Consider the following 18981-nt stretch of genomic DNA (forward strand, 5'->3'; position numbering starts at 1 on the left):
CACAAAAATGGGTTCTTGTTGAAATCATTTTTTGTTTTGTTTTGTGCCTTTTGTCATTTGACAATATCTCAGTAAAACGATTCCACATCAACTCATGAGGAACTAATTTACTCTCCTCAAAGCCTGAGCATTATTACATAATGGGAATGAATCATAATCCATCCAGGCATTCACTTTGATGGGTTTTCACTTCCAGTCTTCCTTTTTGACCATCATAAATACTGCAGAAATAAATATCACTCTCCATCAATATCTACATATTTTTTTTAATTTTTCTTACAAAACAAAGGCCTAGGTTTGGGATTGCTGATGAGATGGAATATGTTTTGTTTTTAATTGCCATGGTGCTTTTTAATATGTCTGTAACATTTTATATTTTCACAGCCAACATAGGCAAGGACTCTTCATTGCACCTCTGCTAATAAGATGTGTAATCTGGGATAATTTCTTAATTCCGATTTTTTTTTTCCAAAAAGCAATCCACAGTAGAAGGAAACTCAGTAACTATGCCAAGTTGGCTATGACTTTATAGATTCTCTCACACTGGTATAACATATAAGGATTTTGGAATGATTCACATTTTCTAATTTAAAAAATTATCATAAAATCACTCAAATCAGTGAAAATGAAATAGCTTTTCAGTAATATTTCAGCTAAAATAGATCTAACATTTAATTACACTTTTTTTATTCTGATGTTCTTTTTCCATTAAATTTGCTAAAAGTTTGTAAAAGTCTGCTCTTGAAAGTTTGTATTAGGCATTGTCTCTGGTTCTGTCACAGCAAGGTAATTTACATTGTAATTGCTCTCAAACCCCAAATCACAATGACTTTTAACATCAAACACTCATTTCTTGACTTATGCCCATCACAAACTTGCTGGGAGGTGAGGAAGGAGTTTTTTCCAAGCCTGCAACCCTGGCGCTGGGGAACCTGTCATCTGAAGCATTACTGGTGGTTGTGGCAGGAGGAAGAGAAGGAAGAAAATTGAAAATCAGCTCTTAAAGACACCTGCACAGCAATGACACATACTGTATTTACTCACCTGGTAATGAGTAATATCAATTCAAGCATTAATTACAATAAATTCTTAGGTTATTTACTCCATATTTTTCAGTTTGCCATGATCCAGCACATAGTATTTCAACTGTTTTCCTGTTTCTTTTGTGGTAACTTTGCCAATTTTGAATTATTTTGTAAGTCTATTAAGACCATTGATTTTGAAAAACTGGGGAGGGAGTGTCCTTTGTGGCTCAGCGGCAACAAATCCAACTAGTATCCATGAAGGTGTGGGTTTGATCCCTGTCCTAACTCTGTGAGTTAAGGATCTGGTGTTGCCCTGAATTGTGATGTAGGTCGCAGATGTGGCTGGGATCCTGCATTGCTGTGGCTGTGGTGTAGGCCAGCAGCTGCAGCTCTGATTGGACTCCTACCTTGGGAACTTCCGTATGCTACAGGTGCAGCTCTAAAAAAGCCCCCCCTCCCAAAAAAAAAAAAAGAAAAAAGAAAAACTGGGAAGTTGGCTTTCCATATTAATTGTAAAATTAAATGGTCACATAGCTATCCATTTCTATTTGTTAAACTACTTAGCAGGCTCATTGAAGGACTGGATTGATAGATAGTATCAAAAATATTATGACAGTTTAATCAGTAACATCAGGATAAATGGCATTAGTGTTTGTCATATTTTCAGTGTGATTTAACTCTAGTTCCAGCCCTCGATGATTGCCGTTTGGATGCTTTAAATATCATTTAGCATGTCCAGAGAGTACCTGGGAATATTTGTTACTTCTATATTACTAAGGTAGTGGTGAGAGTTTTTGATTATTATTTGAAACTAATATAATTCAAATAAGAAGTCTGATAACTTAAAAGGCTTTAAAAGGTTATAAACATACATTTTCGTAAAGGCAGCCACTTTTGTCCGCAGAAAAAAGATCTTGTGGACACTCCCTGGTATTGCAGCTTTTAGCAAATGACATTAAAATTCTGATTCCATATTGCTTGTTCTTTTACATTGAAGCAGATGTCAGTTTCATATGGATTTTGAATATCATCCAATCTGTTCTTCAAATATAAATGTAATTACTGGTCAATGGTTTTGGATAATTTATACATCTGCTGAAGTCGTGGAGGTTTTATTAATCATTTTGACTTAGAGTTTGTTCCCTTCAAAGCTGAGGCTTTGAAACAATGTTACATTGGGTTAAGTCACCCCTAGTTTTGATAATAGTCACATGTGCTTAAGTAGCCGGGGTGTGGATGATCTGATTTTCTATTTACTTACAAGTTCTAATAGAATATTCTTGTACAAAAAGAGAATTCCCTCTAATTAAAGATGATTTTGTGTGCCTGTTTCATATGTTGTGAGTGAAAGGCAAAAGGAGGTAGGATAAGAAACATGTAGATAGTGCAATATAATTAATATTATTTCTCAATTATAAGGCATTGTGGAAGACAATAAAAACATTTCCATCAAGTTTTAAGATAGCCAAGGTGTAGTTCTCAAACTTTTGCCTAAGTATGACCTACATACATTCATAATAAGCTTATTTCCTGTATCTGTATCACTTGAAATCTTTCTCCATGCAAATAGTAAATTTCACTTGTTAATACCTGCCCCTCTCCTTCAAATAACTACCACTACTTGCTATGACTGTTCTACTAACTATTCCTAATACTATTTAGCCAACATAATAGAAGCAACCTAATAGTCACTAGTTTGGGATAGTTTACACATTATCTGAAGCTGTAGAGGTTTTATTTTGGTTTAGAATCTGTAGTGCCTCCAGAAAGTGTAAGATTTTGAACCGGATTATCTTGTGTGAAGTCAGCCCAGCTTTTAGTCATAGCCACATATGCTACATGTTCTACATTCACCATCTCATTTACTCTTCACATGAGATCTCTAAAGTGGGTCTGAGACTTACCCACAGTTTATAAAGAAGACTGAGACATAAGAAAGGTTCAGCAAGTACAGAACAGGGAACTACATCCAATCACTTGTGATAGAACATGATGGAAGATCATATGAGAAAAAGAATGTATATATATGTATGACTGGGTCACTTTGCTGTAGAGCAGAAACTGACACAACACTGTAAATCCACTAAAATAAAAAATAAAAAGGAAGTTCAGAAAATTATGAAAGCAATTTGAATTTAATTTTAGGCTGCCTGATTATAAAACTCATATTTTAAATATCTATTTTATCTTTCTTTCTCCTCCCCACCACTTCTTATTCATATGTTGGCATCCTCACCTTTTATACAAATAGCAGGCAGTGGTGGAATGATTAACAAGGCATGCTCACTGTTAAATATGTGCCACATCACCAGAATGAAAACAGAATATCAATAAAATTTTCTAGGTAGTGAGATTGCTTTCATCATTGTGCACACCAAAATTTAAAATCTAGGACCTCATAATCAATTAGACAGCTATTTCGGAAGTTCTTGTCATTGCTGTGTCTGTCAGTTTGTAATGATCCTACAGCATGCTGGAACACATGGACACTAACTTCTTAGTTAAATGTTCAATCTAAATAGCAATTTGGTTTAAATGTTGTTAAATTTGGTTTAACAACATTTAAACCAACAATTTAAACCAACAATTTGGTTTAAATTTGGTTAAATGTTCAATCTAAATAGCAATTTGGTTTTCTCTGAAAAATATTCTATTCTTCCTCCAACATATGGATGAAACACAGTTCTGTGACAGTTATATTATCACATAAACCAGTAGTTTGAAATGTTTGGCATTAAAATTATGTTAAAGTGAGAGTTCCCGCCATGGTGCAGTAGGCTAAGAGTCCAACTGCAGTGGCTCAGGTCATTGCAGAGGTGCAGGTTTGATCCCTGGCCCAATGCAGTGGGTTAAAGGATCGGCCATTGCTGCAACTATAGCATAGGTCAAAGCTACAGCTAAGATTTAATCCCTGGCCCAGGAACTTCCATATGCTGTGGGTGCAATGATACAATTTTTAAAAAATGTTAAAGTAGATTATAAATAACTTTATCCTAAGTTATTTATATTAAAGGCAAATCTTTTTGTATGGACAGACATTGTTTAATTTCTACTTTCATTCCTGTGTTGGGGCTGTTGTTATTGTTGTTGATGTTGATATTATTTTGGAAGATACTGTAATGTGTTCAAATTCAAACTCTTTCTTGAATCCTCAAGCACACGGTTATTATAACTAATAAGCTATTTTGAAAAGAATTACCGGGGAAGATTGAGGCATAGAGAAGTGTGTGCCACTTACCAGTTTGAAGGAATCTTGTCATCCTTTCCCTTTATCAGTGGATCTGTGAGTTAAGCTGGATAGAACAGAGAGATTCTCTCAAGAGTTTTTTTTTTTTAATTGATCACCAACTGCTTTTTTGTTGTAGAAGGAAAGCCCTGAAATTGAAGATTTTCAAGCAGTTTGCTGTTACTAAAATTGCATTTAGTCCAATTGTCAGTTTCTTAAAAATGCAAAATATTATCTCAAATCCTAGCCAGTTTTGTGGTATAAGAAAAAGATTATTAAGTAGATAAAATATTGTTGTTGAAAATAAGGATTTAAAAGCTTCAATACCAAGTACTATATAATTTATAAATGATAACCTGATATTGATAGGATAGGGAAAGAAACAGCTATTAATAATTGAAAGCAATGCAGACATATACATTAAATAAAAACAAACTGACAGCAGACAAAGAATAAAACACTGAGCTCTTCAGCTATTACTCTCTAATATGAAAGTTTAAAAAAGCCTTCCTAATATTTTGGGTTTTTGGTTTGTTTGTTTTACATGTTTCCTGATCCAGATTTATATTTTTGAAAATAATATCTACTATCAACCTGATATAAAGAGTAGTTCATTGCGACTGACATCTTCTGGAAAAGAAGGAATTATTTTTAATGGAATTGCTGACTGGTTATATGAAGGTGAGTTGAATAGATTTAACTTCCAAAGAATACAAATGACATTTTTTTATACAAAATCTATAAGAAAAATCTGTTCATTCTGGAACAATAGTAATAGTACTATTTCTTCTCCTCATTTCCTCTCAAAATTGCCTTCATGCTTTCATGTCTCTGTGTCTGCTCATATTTTGACTGGTTGCAATTTATATCTACTTGTATGATTCCATGTTTGAGATATATATATATAATATACAAATATGTGTAAATATATTAAACGATATGTGCAAATATATTATGTAATATATGTAAATATATTATGTAATATATGTAAATATATTACATATATATGTATACACATACACATTTAAGCATTTTGTTGAAGTTAAATAGATTTTATTTTTGATGATGCTTAACTAATGAAACTGAATAATCACCTTACATCACTCTGGAATTAGATGCTGAATTTTTCTGACTCTCTGGAAAAGAAGAAAAAAAATCCTTTATTGCTCAAGAAGTGTATGAAAACCACTTGATTTTAATCATTCCTATTAAGAACATTCTGTCACATTTTAAAAGCTGTTGCATAGAGAGGAAAATAAAACTTACCTAAAGGGTTATTTACAGTAGCTATTGAATTGAGTTTTCATAATAGCTGAGAAAATAAGAAGGAATCAGGTGATAAAAACCTATATCAAGTTTTATTGTGTACCAATTATTAGCTAGTTATAGTTACAGATTGCCTGGAGAAGACTCAAAGTGTGATTTTAATACCTAGGTTTCAGACTATAATTTATCTTAGCAAAATATGTAAAAATTTAAACTAAGTCCATTTGATTAGAAATGATAAAGCAAAGAATCTTCCAGAGAATACATTTTATGCTTGAGTAATACTGGCAAATGCAATCTTTCTACCTCAAAGTTGTTATTTTTACTTATGCAAGAAAAGTAAATCATTTATATGTATTCATTCATTTGTGCCCTCACTCAGCAGATATTATTGAAGACCTACTGTGTTTCACAGACTTGTCTAAGTACTGATATATATCAGGAAACAACAAAGTTCTACTCTCAGACTTTACATTAAGAGAGATGTGTTGCTGGGTGGAACTACTAAGGAAGAGACATTGTAGCCCTCAATATTTACATGTATATTTGTATCTATAATATATTTTGTGTTACATACTAGCATCAAATAATAAAAGATTTTATAAGCCACAGTTTATTCTGAGGAGTAGAAGAAACTACTGTATAATTATCAGTGGTTATTACACTAAGATGTTTTTTAAAATGAATTACACAAATGGATTAATAGGGATTTTTGGTTGAAAGAGTCAGAAGATGACTCTGGCTTTCTTATTTCAAAAAGATAAATTATTGGAGGGACCCAATGAATTGAAGAAACAGGTGACAAACAAACTGGAAACCTGGGTACTTCTGAGAACTTAGATAGTAGGAATTAACCACCTCTTACCTAGAGGAGCTAGGAAAGATATACCCTTTATATTCAAAATATTTTGATACTGTTTGAGACTCTGAAAGATGAAGAAACCATGTCAATGCAGTGTGGTAAATAGTCATATCACAGTAAACATAGAATTCTATAAAAAAGGAGTCAAACATGGCCCACTTTAGGGATTTGGAAACATTTTCTTACAGGAAAAACCCTCTGAGATGAGCCTCAAAGATTAAGAAATTTAACACATAAGAAGAAAGTAGGAGGGATAATCCAAACAATGGTTAAAAGTTTGCAAAAACACAGAAGCTTCAGTAGCAAAATGTGTGCCTAGGGGATTAAATCTGCTTGGTATTATTGAGGCATAAAATTTGAGAAAAAGGAAGTCAACAAGATCCAAGAGACAGTAACCCTAAAAATAATCTGAAATTTCAATTATCCTTCCACTATTAAATAAGGAAACTAATACAGCTTTTCAAGAAAAGAAGTGTCAAGATTAGCTCATTCTCATAAATAGACCGTTTTGGCTACAGTGTAAAGCTAGAATTGAATAATAAAAAGAAACAGTGAACAACTATAAGGCTTTTTCTATGTTCTATCAAGAGATAATGAGTAATAGGACTAGGATTAGCAGTAAGGAGGGAAGATTCTAAAATGGATGAGCAGTAAAATAAACAGATCACATTTAAATGGATGAAGTGGATAGAAGTCAAGAACTATTTGGTGGCTTCGGGTTCGGATCACTACTAAACAGTGGTGGCAGACACAGTGAGCAAGCAATCGTAATGAACAGTAGACTTCAGGGAGTAGAGGGATAATTTAGTGAGATTATTGGTGCTTCACAGAATGTTAGTATGATGTCTTGAGTGACAAAATGTTGTCTTTAACATTGATGAAATATTGTGTCAACTGGAGGTAAACTCAATTAGAAGTTACTGACTTGACCACTGATTAAAATGATGTGGGCCTTTATCCTTTAGGGAAGGCTACAAATCATTTATGGATTATATTTTTAAGGAAATTGTAAGGAGAGAAATTAAAGACTATTTTCTGGGAAATAAGATGATCATCTCAATTCGAGAATAAACACCTATATATTTGGGATGAAGGTGAACACTGTATTGAGAGATAAGCAGTATGAATGGGCAACAAAAACTTCTGAGATGCCGCTATAGGTCTGACACTTTCCAAAAAGGGGAAAATGGAAAAATTATATTTTTGCCATTCAAATTAAACACAGTTCTTTGAGCTCATATGTTCTAGGTATCTAGGAGATTCCAGATATACTGTAGGATTTAACTCTTACAATGTTATTATATCAAATCACTTACTGAAGAAACCAAGACTCAGGGAGGATGAGTGACTTGGACATGACCTCAGAGTTCACGAGGGGCAGAGCTGCCACTTGAACCTGTGTCTTCAAAGACAGTGCTTCATCCTGGGCTACTCTACCTGTTACAGTGCAGTGCCTTCCATTGTTTCCTAAGGGATGGCATAGATTATGGCCCTAAGGTATTGGATTTCCCTGTTCTGTACCCTTAGCCAAAGACTGAACCCTGTTGTCCATGGACTTACCTTAATTCTTGCTTCATTTCCAAGAAAAGGAATGATACTAAGGGAATCAATGTTAAGATTGGGCAGAGGGATTTAGGCAATTCAGATGTCATTAATTTTCCCTCAACATTTTGCCTGGAATCGCCAACCTATGCTTCAAGGGACCCACATGAGCCTTAATCACTTTGCTTGTCCAATGTGGCAATATATTCCAGAATCCAGATCTTCTTTTCACTTCAATTTCCTCATGGGAAAACAGTGATATCTGTTAGGAATGCATATGATCTTCAACAGTATATGTGTAATTCTAGTCTAGAGAGGTCCATTTTATTACTTTACAGAAATCAACTACAATCTGAATTAGTATGTATGGGAAACTCGAGAAATAATGTATAACATTTCTACCTTTTTAAAATTGAAATTTACCTTCTGTAGTTAACACCGGGGAAAAAAAAGAGTAAAAGGGTTACATAAAAGATAATAGAATGTTCTTATGGCTAATTGTAAGTATATAACTTAATTTTTTTTTAGGTCCAGACTAATCTGTGAGCATGGTTATTTCTCCCAGTCACTAATGTGGAGTCTTTAAAATTCTTTTGAAAGTGTTATTACAAAGCCTCTTTGTTTCTATTTCTAGTATTATTCAATTCCTAAGGAAAATAAAAGCAAAAAAAAATGTGTTTTAAAGAGTTGGTGAAGTCCAGGAGAAAAATAAAACATGATACTCAAAATAAAACATTTAAAATATAATTTACACAAAGCATCTCAAATCATATTTGTATAAATTGGCATATTTAACGTGATAACTAAAAAAAAATATCAGCTCAATATTTTGCTTCAAAAAATTAAATTTCAGGAGTTCTCATCATGGCACAGCAGAAACAAATCCTACTAGGAACCATGAGGTTACAGGTTTGATCCCTGGCCTTGCTCAGCAGGTTAAGGATCCAGTGTTGCTGTGAGCTGTGGTGTAGGTCACAGACTTGGCTCAGATCCTGCAATGCTGTGGCTGTGGTGTAGGCCAGCAGCTGTAGCTCTGATTAGACCCCTAACCTGGGAGCATCCACATGCTGTGGGTGAGGCCCTAAAAAGACAAAAAAAAAGACATTAAAGTTCACAGTTACCAAGTTTACAACTATGAAAATTTCCATAAAGTACTTAATCTATTAAATATAAGCAAAAATTAAATGTCACTTTCTATTATTTGAACACATAGAATAATGAACTAATACACTTAATGATTTACAAATATAATTTAGAATCTCATATTTTAAAGGAGTCCTTTGAAATTCAGTCCAACAGTACTAAGCACGTATATCTATCAGGCATTATCTGAGAGCAATACAATGAGGAATATTGGTTTCTGTGTCTGCACCATTTCCAAATTAGTGGAGTGAAAAACTGTAAACAGTTATTATATAAGGAACTATTTGGAGGATGGTAAATCAGAATATAAATAGAACAACATCAGAATATTAAATGTATGTATAAATGGAATTCTGATGGATTGGTGGAATATAGGGTGGCTTCATAGAAGAAATGACTTTTGCATTGAACTTTAAGAATAGCAATAATCAAAAAGTGAGAGAAAAAATTTACAGGATAAACAATATCCTTATCAACAAATTGGAATTGTTACTTTTTTATTACATGAAGAGGACAATGCAAAATGCCTATATTCACTTTATTTTGTGCCTTTTCATAGACACAGGAAGTCACATTCATCTATTCATTGATTCAACAAATGTTTATTGAATACTTACTAAATCCCAGTAAAACTGGACTGTAACTGATAAAAGGAAAAAAGAAAAATTATTGACACAGCCATGGAAGCCAGAGGAAGATAGGATAAGCAACAATGCTAGGTCTTAGAAGGTGAAATAAGCTAAGGATTCCAGAGATACTGTTAGGTTTGCTGCAAGAACTCTATAAGAGCAAAATCAGTCAATTGGTAGTACCAGAGGCAAGACTGCTGTTGTTGGAAGTGTAAATGGGAAATGAGAGTGTCATAAATATAGACAATTCTTTCAAGAAAGTTGACAGTGAGATACATAAAATAAGGGGGTAAAATCAATCACAGATCCACAAGCTGGCAGTGGCATCCTCAGGATATCCCATCTAAGTTGATAAACTACAAATAAAATCAACTCACGTTTCAGAATTGCATGCTAATCGGTACACAACAGTTGCATGAGTTAGTTTTCTGTAAGTGCTTTGTGTTGAGGCTATATTTTTAAGCGTTTGTGATATAAAACAATGTGTGTTGAGCACCCCATCTGCACTACAGTGAGATTTTCTAAATCATTGTAATAAAGAAGATGAAGATCCAAACCTACATTGAAAAGAAATAGAATGGAGTTTGTAAAAACACAGTGTTTGTAAGTATATAATATAAATAACACTTTAAGTTACAATCCATGAATAAAAGCCCTAATTAATTGAAATTGCAGAATGTATGCCTTGTCTAAGAGGACTTTTAAGCAAACGCATATTAAGAATTCTTTTATTTCCTTGCTATACAGTTAGCTTTATTTTTGTACCTGAAAGGAATCAGATAACCCTTTGTGTGTACTACTTGGCTATTTTACCATTTTTGTGAGGACAACTTCAGGTACAAATCACTCTGAAATAAATAAGAGTAGATGATGTCTAGTTTCTATTCTTGGAAAGCAACTGACATACACATGCTTTAGCACCCAGGATAGAACCTGCTTCTTAGAAACCCAGCGTGTTCATTTTGGGGAACACATCCTGATCTCTCAGTACCTTCAAGTCTCATAAGAGTTAGAGTTTACACTCAGTTGTCAATTAGCATATTTTTCTTCAGTGTCATAGTGCACAGTTTCAATGGGTGGGAACCAGAAAAATACCATGCACAAACATTCTTCTCAGTTGATTTGCCTGGTTTCATATTGGCCATACCAAACCCAAACTCAGAAACCAGGCGGATATCCTTATTATTCAAATGAAAATGTTCTGAACTTCACAGAGGAGCACACAAGTTCCATCTGCTACTTTTCATTGTAGAGTGGGATTAGTCCAGTTATATACCTGTCTGCAATGTATAACTATAGCCAATACTTGTATTTTTCATGTAAGACTTTAGGGGAAATGCCCTCCTTATGAAAATAAAGAGTTTATTACATGGCTTTAATTGTTAATCATAGCTCCTTTCCTTAACTGTTCATTCTTTTTCCTTTCCCTTTCAACAACATGTGGCAATTAAGCTAGGGAGAAGCACAAGGAAGGGCTCTAACTTATTCAATTTTAAATTAGTCATTTCTAAAAGAAGCTTAAGGATTTGGTTGTGATGATTGTTGTACACCTATAAATGTAATAAAATTCATTAAGTAATAATCAATTGATCAATCAATCAATAAAATAAAAGAAGCTTAAGGAATAGAATTTTCTCTTAGGTATATGAGGTGCCTGCATCAGTCATCCTGTCCACCTGAACATTGAGCGGCTCCTCTGCTATGTATGTGCTCTGGTGAACATTAAGCAGGACACTAATATCTTCAAATTTTTAAATTTTTACCCCTTCTGACAAGTCTATGTCCTTATCTTTCCCCAGACTTCCTGTAACTAAATCTATAATTTTACTCTTTTTACATTTTTCACCAGGTGGCCATTTATTAGTTACTGTGCATGAGTCTGGATGGATCCATGCTTCAAGCCAAGTCTCCTTCCACACGAAGTAAAAAACTAAACATCTTGTTCAAAAGTCTTCCAGCTTGGAGAGCTCATGTTTATCTAATCTTCATGCCACCCCTATGTCAGATTATATTACAGAGCCTGTCCAAGACCAGTGTGTTCAAGTAGATTGTATAAATCTGCTCATAAGCCAGGCCTTCACTTATTCCTCCTTATGTTAGAAAGCACACCCTGAGGCATAGATGTGAGATGAAGGAAAGAGGATAAAGCAAATGATGAAGTACTATGGGCAGTTCACTTATGTGTTCTGGCCTAGTTCCCTACATACTACTTCTATCTTATAGTGGAATACAGCTGTATGTGTTTAGTTTTATGGTCAGTGAATCATATAACAATCAGTTCATGATGGGCAGTTTGGGTTGCATAGTCACTTTGCATCCCATGGTCAGGCTGATTATTTCTACCATAGCTCAACAGAGAGCTGCTTTTGAATGGAGGAATATATATCAGCATAGGAAGCTTGCAATGCCTGCGCTTTGTCATGTGGTAATTGTCAGAAGCTGCATGCAATGTATCAGTTTTCCATGAACACTTGTATTACCATCATATATGCTGGGTTACAAGGTAAAGATGGTAGGGATGTACCATGGCCTTGATCTGCTGCACGGCCCTCTCCTGCTCAGCTTCTACTCAGAGCTGGAGGCTGGGACCAAAACAGGGCAGCACATGTGAATGTGGTTTACGATGTTCTTCAAAATCCAAACGGTCTAGTCCCTCTTTCCTTTTGGATAGATACAATCCCACCACATTGTCTCTCACTTTATAAGAGATATCCGAGTGTATCCCAGGCTACTAGATTTCTAAGCTCTTCCCAGACTCTTAAACTTTACAGGAATTAATCTTCTACTCTGCCTTTCTGCAGAGGAGGCCTAACTCTCTTGGATAGAGATTGCCTCCGTCAGCACGAAGACTTATGGAAATATTAAGATTCAAAATCTTCAACTATTCCACTATAAAATGTGTTATGTATGAGATGGGCCAAGAAAGCATTAAGTGTACTGCACATGTCTACCCAAGCATTCTTATCCTCTATGTCAGGCTCCCAATACTGCTCCACCCTATTGCTTTCTTAGCTTTAACAAGCGAGGTGTTTAAAATTTGTGTTGCAGCTCTGCCACACTTACTATATTCTCTTGGGCCTCAGTCATATCTTCCTTTCAATTACAGAAGACAGGGACTCCTTCAAAATTGCCATGGCCACCTTTTGTTTATTCCTAATTGAGTGGTCATTGTTTCAATTTCTGTTTATTTCTGTGTAATCCCTCTGAAGGCTTATAAGAACCATATGGACTTTACTTGAAATCTTTACAGTTGCTATTGTTGTAGTAGCAGTGTGTCATAACCCCTTGTCCTCCCAACCAATGTTTTTTTCCCTAGCTATATTTTATTCTCTGTTATCACCAATGACAGCTGATAACTCATGTTTCCATTTCCTTGCTATGGATCATCTATGCTCCTATTACTCCCAGAAAACTTTAGTATTAGCTCAAACATATAGATATAGGTGGATAGATACAGATTAAATGTAGATGTATAATATATATATATAGATATATCTCTGAGTCTCAAAATCTAATTTTGATGGTCTGTCTGAGTCTACAGCAGGTATTAACCACTGTATCAGTAAGGGTCTTAAAAGGAGAAGACTTAGCATATTCGATAATTTGAAAAGAATTTATTTAAAAAAGATAATTTACATAGATAAAGGTAGAGGAGATCCAAACGACAGAACTATAATCTAGATTAGTAAGCAGCCAAGCCGTGACCACCCCTATGACCACAGAAATGAGCCTTTACTAGATAGAAAAGGAGAAAACGGTATAGATGAGGCTGCATTGACAGGTGTAGTGACATCATTTAAAATGCACAGCCAGCATCAGGTGACTTTTTAGGACAAAGCCATGGGAATATATATTATGATTTTACTCTCTTCCTTCTACTCTCTTGCCAAAGGACCATAATGGCCATTCTCCAGAATGCATGGGAGCCCTTTTGATGTAGTTAATACAGATTAATTTCCTGTGCCAGAAATCAGGTGTAGAAAAGTAGATGATGTATCTGGGACCACAAGAAAGATAATCAATATATATTTTTATTTTGTTTCCTTGGAGCTTAAAATAGTTTAACAAATACAGCGGGTCTTCAACTTTAATGATGAGAGGATAGAAATATGATTGAATGCAAATAGGAATGAGTTGTGATAGGAGTATGGTTTTACACCATATTTCAGTCTTCAATTCCTGTTCTCATTGTTTTTACTCTGACGGTGCTTTCATCTTCTTCCTTCACTGACAGTCCATGAAATCTTGACTTCACTGCCTTATGCCTTCTTTCCTTTGCATCTGCTTTTGCTGGGATTAAAGGGGTAAATCAGAAAGAGAATTCTCCATGAAGTTGATAAAACCCAACTCACTGTAGAGAAAATTATTTATGTACAATGGAGATTTCAAGGACAGATGTTTGTGGGTCACTGAGCCCACATCTCTACAGTTGGTTTCAAATAACACTCGTTTATTCTAGAGGAACTTCTGCATTCTCATATCGCCCACTGGTGGTCACCAGATGGAGAAAGGCTTGCCTTCCTGATGATCAATGATTCCTTGGTGCCTAACATGGTTATCCCCCGGTTTACTGGCGCTTTGTATCCCAAAGGAAAGCAGTATCCATATCCTAAGGTAAGTAAATGTGGAAGTGCTGGTTAGTTTCTGCTGTCTTTGTACCAGTGACTTGATTGATAGTATTCTCGGTTCATGAGCAAGTTGTCTATGGAAAACCAAGTAAGCCCCTTACTTGTCAACATATGAAGCAGAAAACATAAGAAGCAGCATTGATGCCAAGGCAAAGATTTATCCAAAGAATATTATGTGAGTTATTAACAGGTATTGTAAAGGAGCAAAAAGTGCCACAGTCAAATAAGTTGGGAATTCTCAGTTTAAAAAAAAAAATCGATTTTTTTTCAGATGATTTCTTAGTGCACTTAATTTACTATATGTTAATGTGTATTGTAAACCTCTTGTAAAAAATAGACTATGCATAAAGCATCTCTAGTAAGGAATAGACTAAGTGTAAAGGATCTCAATAAAAAATTGACTAAACATAAAGAATCACCAATGAAGAATATACTAAGCTTAGAGAATTTATTAATATTAACATTAACACCAGTATTATTTTAGCAGAGCATACTCTGGAACATCCTTTATACACTGATGAGATAGAGTCATAGCCAGGCATAGCTGCAATAAATGGAATTGTTTTATTTAGGGAAGCAAATGTGGAAATCCCGCCCAGACAACAAACCAGTTTTTTTAAGCATTGGGTGAGTGAAGCCTCCAAGAAAGCAGACTACAAAAACCTCCAAAGTGTATCTTTTTTTCTAGTACATGCTGTTTTAAATTATTTAATGTCTCTTCTTTTAAAGTTTATTTTCCCAGTGTTTGTATAACAAAGAAAAATTGAGTCTCCCTCCTCAAGCATTAATTCCTTAAAGATGTCTTATAGAAAACTTTGAAAATTCCAGTTTATCTATTTTTGCTCTTAATGGGGTAAGACTTGGCTGCTGATTTCAGTTAGAAGACATTTTTAAGCATTTTTTTAGTGAGTTGTACATTGTTTCCAAAGTACAATAGGTTATATACCTTTAAATGTGTACATTGCATTAACTGGGGAAAATACTGGAAAAAGTACATGTATTTTTCTACTCCTACCATGAAGGTGTTGTCAGAGTGGGAATGACTTTCCTTATTTTCCTGTTATCCATAAGACTCAAGTTACCCAAGGTGGGGAGAGGAGGAAGGAAAGCAGTGAATTTGGGGAGTCAGATAAGAAGACTGTTTCCTTTGTGAGATTTCATGCTTTCTCCCCAGCCTATCTTCCTTCCACTAGGCTGCAGTATTATAGTCACTAAGGAAGACAGCAGGATTGAGAAGAATCTGATTCCCTGGTTTGGAAATATTATTCTTAGGGTCTTTTCTCTGGGCATAGATCTGAAAGTACATAAACCCAGGGCTCTTCAGGAAGAAATGGTGATTATATTTCCCAAGACATCTGTCTTGTATTCCGGGAAAAGCATGTATGGCTTCTCTGGTTATAGATTTAGCTGTGTGTTATGGATGACAACTTGTGCCTGTCCAACATACTTGCATCTGATTCTTTTTTTTCAAAAAAAAGCTATAAAAAGTTTTAAAAGACCTCTGAAATATATTAATCTCACACTATTTTATTCACATATTAGGATTAAAGTTCGCCTGACAGTGTAAAGACAAAATGAGAAATGAGTGGCATGTTGTGAAAAGCACACATCACTAGGCAAGACAGTGGCTCAGGGCTGTTTAGTTTGTGCACTGCACAAAGAGAATAGAATCAGGCACAGGGAAGGACCACTTTCTACAATGCATTTTCCGAGAGGAGTGGGGTTTTTGGATTCACACATAAGAGCCATATGCAATAGCTGCATCTTCAAGTTGCTTTCTACATTATAGACTCTTGGTGCTTGAAGTTGAGAACTCCTAAGACTCATAATTTTATCAAGACTGAAGCAAACAAATGAATGTATAGAAACATCTGAGAAAACTGAAAGATGTTAGCAGTGAATCAGAAGATACAGGGTTGACAAATCTAGATAATTTTATGTGATTTAATAAGCTACTGTTTAATATTAATATTTCTTAATAGTAAAGCTTGGCATCAAGTAATAAAAATGTTTATTAACTGACTAAATCATGTGTGTTTATATATTTTCAGAGAGAGTTTTTTATGTATATATATATATATATGCTATATATTTGCAGAGAGACTTTTCACTTTTTTTCCTCATTCGGCCCTCTTTTCAATTGCCTCTGTTTTACAAATGGGCAACCTGCACTTCTAAAAGGCTAAGTCCTTTTATAAAAGTCATAATTATTTTGAGAATGGAAAAGTAACTCAGATTTATTGATTCTGTTGCTCTCTCTAAAATCACCAGAGGTTAACTTGAATCTCAAAAGATGTAGCTAGAATCAAAATATCTCCTTGTCAGGTGGAGGTCTGTTTGCTCCATTAACTGCTGATGACTTAGCTCTGTATGAGTAGCATTCTTAGCCTCCCACACACTATATGCATGTGTATATATGTAATAAATGATGTAGATAATGCAAGATATATGTAGCACGTATACATCCTGAGCGAGTATTTAATGCTACCACTGAAAAGTATTAAAAATAAAGACAAGATGAATATTTTAGTGGCCAAAGCCAAGAGAAAAAATCTCATGTCCTCAGGTAGTTGTCATGAGAAGCATCTGCCCAGGTACTTAAGACAAGAGGACTCAAAGAAACTAGGTCTAGATTTTGGTCCTTGTTCTCAGAATTCATTTTGCTATCATTTTGGGTCTATTACTTGAATTTTCAAAGTCTCTCTCTTTTTTTTTTCTATTCTGGATTTTTAAAATGTTTGTTTTTCCACTAACAAACATGCTATTTTGTTTTGCTCTTACTTATGCAATAAACTTTCAAAAAGTGGTTACTTTAGACATTGAAGTAATGCATAGAGTTAACACTAAATTTTGCTTCAAATTAAACTAAATTAAAACGAGTATGGTAAATACCCAATGTGGTCAGATTTACTAATGAAATACTTATACTAAACAAATATATTTGTATTTTACTTAATTCAGCGTGATTCAGAACTCATAAAATACCCTATCATTAGCAATTCAGCACAAAAAAGATACACTATTCTATCTCAGCAACCTCAGGTTAATCTTCTTAATTAAAACATTATCTCGTTTAATGACAATTTGGTTCCCAGTAAAATAAGGTTAATTATTACTGAGGCTTGTGTCTCTGAATCATAGAGAAAGGATTTTGTGGATTTGCAGTCTTTGTAACAAACATGACTATAAAAATGAATAGATGAACTCCTCTAATTTGCAAACTATTTAAAAATTCAGATATTAAAAGATACAAATGAACTGCAATGCACACTTAATTTCCAAACTCCATGGAAAGATAGAAATCAAATTGAGATGATAGAATGCTAGACAGCTTAATTGTCTAAAACTGGCCCATGTGTATGCAACTTTAAATTTATTTTCATGTAGGAGCCAACTGAAATATTAGTGATCCTGCACAGGAATAAGGTTACAGTCCAATAGCTCTGAAAAAAAAAATTCTTCATATGCAGCAATAACTATGTATATCTTTAACAAAGTATGTCACACGATTATTATGCCTCGCTGATAAGGAATCACAAAAAAATTGATTGAATTTAACTTACTTTCTCTTCTTTAATCAGTGTATGCAAAGATAAAAAATATAAACGCAGTTTTTCACTAACTGTTATAAATTGGTGTAGGTGTTCTCCTGTGGCATAATGGCTTAAGGATCCAGCAGTGTCACTGCAATGGCTTGGGTTGCTGCTGTATTGCAGGTTCAGTCATGGCCCAGGAATTTCCACATGCTGTAGGTGAGGCAAACAAAACAAAACAAAACAAAACAAAACAAAAAAACAATATCTTGATAATAACCATTACTTTTAATTCGTAGGTTATTTAATTAATTACATACTGTATTTGGCACTTTCATAAATTATCTTTTTTGTTGGTTCTTATAACAAAACTCTGAGAGTTTTTTTTTCCATAGAAAGGAAGCCTGCTTTGGCTCAAAACTTCTGATGGTGACATATTCCCAAAGAAATGTCTTCTCATTTTTGATAATCAAATAAAATCCATACTTGAGGATCTTTAACATTCAGTCCAGGGTCCATTTCTAGTAAATAACAGTCAGAATTTGAATCCAGATTTCTCTGACTCATAGGTAAAGCTAAGCCAGTTCTCAAAATGTGTCCCTTTTACCAGCAGTATCAGCCTCATCTGGGAAATTATTAGAAATGCAAATTCTCCTGACCCATTCAGACATTAGAAATGCTGGAGGTGGGCCTCAGCGTTAGTTTAAGAAATTTTCCAGGCTCTCTGGATGATTTTCATGCAAGTTCACCTTTGATACCTGCTGAGCAGTAATATATATCTCTATAGAGGAAGATGGATATATACATGTATATCAGTGTCTTATTAAAATTTCAATACTAATTATAATTATCTGGGACTTGTTAAAACACAGATTCTTAGGTCTGTACCTAGAAAGTCTGATTCTGGGTCTGAATATAGGTCCAGTTGGGACCCATGAATTTGTGTTTCTAAGGGTCTAATTAATACTGCTTGTTAAAGAACACTTGGGATGGCACTACTAAACACTCTGTCCAAGCTCTAAATTAAAATTTTACATCTAGGTGTAAATTTACAACTAGATATATCTGTACATACCTGATCAAGCTAGAGAAATGATTAGACTCAAATACTACAGAGAAAGACCAAT

The 18981-nt window shown here is 34.4% G+C and overlaps 1 protein-coding gene across 13 annotated transcripts in view; it reads left to right on the top strand.

Annotated features, from left to right (window-relative positions):
- DPP10 (dipeptidyl peptidase like 10) overlaps nt 1-18981 on the top strand; it is a 1405335-nt gene that overhangs the window by 1286220 nt on the left and 100134 nt on the right. For all 13 annotated transcript variants that reach the window (XM_085001430.1, XM_085001433.1, XM_085001436.1 and 10 more), the window contains 2 exons: nt 4812-4932; nt 14153-14307. In XM_085001430.1, the coding sequence (XP_084857556.1) occupies nt 4812-4932; nt 14153-14307 (276 nt within the window). The remainder of the gene's footprint in view (nt 1-4811; nt 4933-14152; nt 14308-18981) is intronic.

The sequence above is a fragment of the Sus scrofa genome, chromosome 15 (genome assembly GCF_054392235.1).
Source record: "Sus scrofa isolate SSC_HxYL_T2T_F1_AM1 chromosome 15, Sscrofa_HxYL_maternal_Yorkshire_Landrace_v2.0, whole genome shotgun sequence".
Lineage (NCBI taxonomy): Eukaryota > Metazoa > Chordata > Mammalia > Artiodactyla > Suidae > Sus > Sus scrofa.